We start from the raw sequence: 5,646 nt of genomic DNA, 5'->3' as shown, positions 1-5,646 counted from the left end.
ATTTAGAGCGGAATGGCACGCGCCGGGCGCACGAATGAAGGGGGGCGACGCGCGTGGAATGTCAATAGGAGGGAGACAGAAAAGGGAGCGAATGGAAGTGGGGGGGGGGGGGGGGAGGGAGGAAAAGTGGGCCGGGCCTTATCTGGAGCGTGCATCTGGGGAGGGAGGCGCGTGTTGAAAAAGGCGAGTGCTTGCAAAGTTTGCAGCAGATCGTCTCCCGGAGAGGTGCGGGTCAGGACCTGCTCCTTGCGGTAAAGTGCGCGCCCCACGCGAACGCCACGAGTGCTGCACACTGCCAACTTTTTTTTTTGAAAAAAAAACCTCTCTCTCTCTTCCTCTCTTCCTTCACCCATCTCAAGACATGGAGCGGACGGCGGCCGCGCAGCTAATGCAATCGTCCTGCCAGTTCCTCTTGGAGAGCCGGCCCGTCCCGTACAGCGACGGCTCCCCGGCGTCCTCCCCGGACAGCAGCAGCAGCGGCAGCAGCGGCGGTGGTGTCGGTGGTGGTGGTGGCGGTGGCGGCAAGGGCTGCAAGCCGGTCAAGCGGCAAAGGTCCAGCTCGCCCGAACTGCTGCGCTGCAAGAGGCGCCTGAGCTTCACCGGCCTGGGCTACTCGCTCCCTCAGCAGCAGCCGGCGGCCGTTGCCAGGCGCAACGAGCGCGAGAGGAACCGGGTCAAGCTGGTCAACATGGGCTTCCAGACCCTGCGCCAGCACGTGCCCAACGGGGCGTCCAACAAGAAGATGAGCAAAGTGGAGACCCTGAGGTCGGCGGTCGAGTACATTCGGGCGCTGCAGCAGCTCCTGGACGAGCACGACGCGGTGTCGGCCGCCTTCCAGTGCGGGGTCCCCTCGCCGACGCTGTCCCCCGCCTACTCCACGGACCTCAACTCCATCCCGGCATCTCCGCTCTCCACCTACTCCTCGGATGAAGGAAGTTACGAGGCTCTGAGCCCAGAGGAGCAGGAACTTCTCGACTTCACGAGCTGGTTTGACAGATACTGAGCAGGTAGGTGGCAATCTCATTCAGGATGTTCAGTATTAGCATTTGCTCAAAATGCTCAGTGATATTATCTTATCGATCACTTGAGATCCATAAGGGAGGGAGCGCTTTAGACTTAAATGTATATGGTCATTTAAAAAAAAAAATCAAATTAGTGTGAAATCTGCTCGGAAATGCTTTGTGTTGAATTCCTTGTGCGTTACTGACACCCGTCTTGCCTTATGTTCCAGATGTTGAAGGGAAGCATACCAATACCTCTGCGTCATCATTTCTATGTTACGGGAAAAAAAGAGAAGGATGGCGAGTTTCTGTTTACTGGAGCTTCATTTTCACTGCCAGCCTCCTGAGTGCTGAACATCGGGGACCACAAACTACTCAGGACACACTGAAGATGCTTCCAAGAGAAAGCCACGAACAATTATAACTAAAGTGCAATTATGTAAATAACCCCACCAGTTAATGGAGGGAATCATGGAGAGCGGACTGACAGGGTACAGTCCTTATGATGTTTGTCTGAAAGGGGTATCCAACATTTCTGTGTAGCTAATATAGCTGTTAAAGGGTGTGGTGGTAAAGGGAATGTCTCAGTGGCATCAATGTCATCCGTCTGACACAAATTATATACCCTGTCGCCTTTTGGGGTCAGTTAATAGAAAACTAACTTTATACTGGGTTTTAGAGTGGAGAAAAAAAACTTGATGCTTCCGTACTTTTGAAAGAAGTTTTGATTCAAATTGATGTAAACATTTCTATTTTGTATCTATTCTTACTACAAGGATTATATGAAGACTTATTTTTGTATATAAATGAAAGCAGAATAAAAATGAACTATACAAAAAAAGAAAGACCTTAACATGACTTACTGTATCACTGCCACTAGCACAGTGTCAAAGAGTGCAAGAACGAAACAATCCTTTCCTCCTTTAAAAAGAAGTTTCATATTGTTAATTATGCTTATCTATGGTGTGCCTTGAATTTCATTTGTTGTAATCTAGTTTTGAGAAATTTACCCCCAAACCCTTTCCGGTCTGATTGAAGGTTGTTTTGATGCATGGGAGACACCATGTATGTGCACTTGCTGTGGTTACCTTGTTTTTACTAAACTTGTACATAAGCAATTTTTTAAAAAAGTATATTTTATGTGAAATAGTCTATAAATAAAGATTTTCTATTTATACATTATTTGGTGTAGTTCCTTTTATATAAATTCCACTTCTCACAGTTTAAATAAAACAAAATACACGTGAGTGAAACAAAGCTGACTAGTCAGTGCACCTTGTGTAATTTACACATGGGGGGGATTATATAGAAGAAAGCAGGCAGTTGTTTATACAGTGCATTTGATGTGTGTCAATAATACCGAAGAGAACATGGATTGGAACTGAAAAGACTGAACAAAGTCACAGAATGGTGATTTAGGCATAACCTGGGGATATAGGGTTGAGTAAAAAGACAAAGCCACAGAGAATCATGCCAAAAATCATACGAAAACAATCTTTTGATGTCTAGTATGAAGTTTGCATACAGGCTAGATGATCAATCATCCGGTGTAGTGCAGCTCGCGAATCCCGAGATAAGTACATCCGTGGCAATGGCCTTGACATATGCAAATTTTTACCTAATTTTAAGTTTGCTTCTGATGTATTTATTGAAGGTATAATCAATCCTGTTAAATGCAAATTAGATCATATTCCCCATCCTACTGATACAACGTATGCATTTCGAATTAGATAAAATACAATTGTTATGGGATACTCAGTTAACACTCGGTTTTATTATCTGTTGTGCTTCCAAATTTCTTTCTGTTGTGTTTTGATTTGTACAAAAAAAAACAAAAAAAATGCAGGTATACTTTTGAAGGTAGTGACACATCAAAATGTTCAAATAGACTGCTTAATCTTGTTTGTTTGGTATGGTATCAGCTACATTGTAACACAACTGATATTTGTTATCCCAACCTATATATCGGACCGTCTATCTATGTCAGTACTGTCTGTAGTATAGGGTCATATTTAGTACAATTTGTTTTATGCAAAGGGTGTTATAGAATGCCCAATTAAATTACTGCGCATCAATTCGTTTCTGTAAATCCAGGGGTATGGTTTATGGTAACAAAACTGTGGGATTACACATTTTACGCCCAGTGCGAACTTCAGTTTATGCTGTGAGGCATCAGCGGCCAGTATTTTTGGTCTTCTGGTATCTCTCACTGAAGATAATGCCCTCATCGGGCGTTAATCAGCATCCGTAGTGAGCAGTTTTTAACAAGTGATGGTTCTTAAGTCAATCGTATTTCAGTCCAAAGGTGTAGGTAGGTAGGTGATAAATAGATAGATCCCTGTGCACTGGAGGATTTGCATGGTACATTGGTAGTTCATTTGTTCTGTCCCTCCGCTTATTTATGCTATGATAAAACGTAATAAACGTTTATGTATAACTAATATACACAGATAACTAAGATTACCCGTCTACACAGACCACCTTAAGAGAGAATTCTGGGATGCAATAGTTCCTTGGACCACTAAAGGTTGTATGTATGCAGATAACAGCACTGAATACACTATTACTGGCAATATGAGCAACAATAGTTCAACAACAACTTGCATTTATGTAGCGACTTTAGCATAGGAAAGCGCCCCAAGGCGTTTCGCAAGCGCGTAATCCGACGAAAAATGAATAACGGAAATGCTGAATTAAGATATTGTGCAGATGGTCCAATGAAGTTAGCACTTGTTTTATATGGAACTCATCAGCCGTATAGCAAAGGAAACGGATTCAGTAATATTTCAAGAAAAGCTCAGACCAATAGGTCATTTCCCCGTGGCTCTATTTGTAATAGTTAAGTCAATTAGACGTATTAGCCCCTATTTTATTCAGCAAGATGTGTTTAAAACTCTTCTCATTCCACGAAGCGCTACAAACAATTGCCACTATTAAATACACAATCAGAGGCAGAATGATATGTATTTGGTTATCTGTAGTATCAAAGTGCTTGCATACAGTACATCTGCATTATATAATGTGACTACATTTGGAGGGGCAAATGGCTATTATACACGAAGCAAAAGGCTCTTTAGGAACGAAGTGAGATACAATGTAAGCTGCAGGTTACTGACATTTCAACATTGTTTCCAAATTATTTTAGTGACCTAATAAATTGCATCCCCCCGCACACTTTTTTGGACGAAGCCTGATCAAAAAGCCCACTTTCACCAACACCCCCACCAAAAAAAAAACGTTTAGAGGAGGCTATTGTCTGGGGCCATTGTAAGATTCTTTCATCTCATTATGCATATTGTGTGTCATCATCATTATTATTATTGTAAATAAACATTGAGGCTCGGGACAGGAACACACACGCAAAATGGTGATTTCAATTTCACCTGTCGGTAAATCTATGTGAGGAGAAAGAGCCGCCACAGAAAGGCTCCCTGGGAGCCCTGGCTGGAGTCAATAGGGCAGCTGGAGGACGGCCACGTGTCGGCTGTCAATCAGCGGGCTCGGGGCGAGCGCATTGGTCGGCGGCGTGCGGCCGCTTGCGGCCCCCGCTTTCCCCCCTCGGAAGAATGAGTTTAAAGCAGTGATTAATGACGGCAATTACTCATCGGCCGGCCGAGGACAAACGGGCCTGTGATTCTGCCCCATCGACGTCCCATGGCGCGCTGCAAAGAATAGAACTCGTTCGCTATTTTGCTACCATGCACACACAATAATATTCGCGCATTGTGAGCCGGCGGTCTTGCTGGGAAGTGGAAGCGTTTCTTAGTTTTGATGTTTACACGGTGTAATTTCCTGGGGTCAAATGCTGTGAACTTTCCTATCGGCTCGGGGGCCGATCTCCCGGTCTCAATCTCCGATGGGCTCCCTCGCGTGTCCCGTTGCAAAGACCCAGTGTATTCCGCCATCACTTTTAGATACGATTGCTGCACACACACACAACCGCTGTATGGCGATCAATCATTTCCAAATAATAAAGCCTCACAAACTCATTGTGCAAACGCTGATTATAGTAATTCTAATTTTTTACAATAGTGTAACAAAGGTTTCTTTTTTTTGTAAGGGGGGAACCGTGGAGTGGGAGGGAAACTGGAACAAAACGTGTCCTACAACGCTTCCAAATAGACAATTAGAAAAAATGAGAGAACAGGTCGAGCAACCGACACCATCCTGAGCAACACTGACCTCAGGGAGTGTATATTCTTCAGGCACCAACTTAATGGGCTGTGGGTCACTTTTAGGTCCAATAAGATTATAGCTTGCATGCACCTGCCCAACACAGCTCTGAATGGAATTCCGACTATCCACGACTTCAAGGCAACATTTCACTAGTCCTAAAACTTTCTTTTCAACACTAGCAATGTGTAAGCGTTGGTGCAGCCAATGGGGAAAGGGTTGTTTCCAATACACTGGTTAGCATGTTTTAAACAATCTTTGAGCCGTCAGCTTTAATCCGTTGATTGTTGCTCTCGCTAAGAACACCAGATAACCATTGTGCCAAGTGTTTATTAAACTCTGAAGATACAATAAGCAGATTGATGTTAATGTAAATGCACAAAGTCCCGGCAACTTTTAACAGGATTCGAAGAATTCCTGTGTGTTCTATTCGGCATATCTCAAAGTGCAGGTCCGGCTCGCTTTGTGTGAT

General features: G+C 44.1%; 1 protein-coding gene across 1 annotated transcript; it reads left to right on the top strand.

Annotated features, from left to right (window-relative positions):
• Positions 1–326: 326 nt before the first annotated feature.
• LOC137327676 (achaete-scute homolog 1-like) lies at positions 327–2,145 on the top strand. Its single transcript, XM_067993480.1, has 2 exons — positions 327–1,007; positions 1,232–2,145. The coding sequence occupies exon 1, from the start codon at positions 362–364 to the stop codon at positions 1,001–1,003; it is 642 nt and encodes a 213-aa protein (XP_067849581.1). The 5' UTR covers positions 327–361; the 3' UTR covers positions 1,004–1,007; positions 1,232–2,145.
• Positions 2,146–5,646: the final 3,501 nt, after the last annotated feature.

This window comes from Heptranchias perlo, chromosome 12, assembly GCF_035084215.1.
Source record: "Heptranchias perlo isolate sHepPer1 chromosome 12, sHepPer1.hap1, whole genome shotgun sequence".
Taxonomy (NCBI): domain Eukaryota; kingdom Metazoa; phylum Chordata; class Chondrichthyes; order Hexanchiformes; family Hexanchidae; genus Heptranchias; species Heptranchias perlo.
Note: the sequence above shows the minus strand (reverse complement) of the source record. Positions and strands in the feature narration are given on the sequence as shown.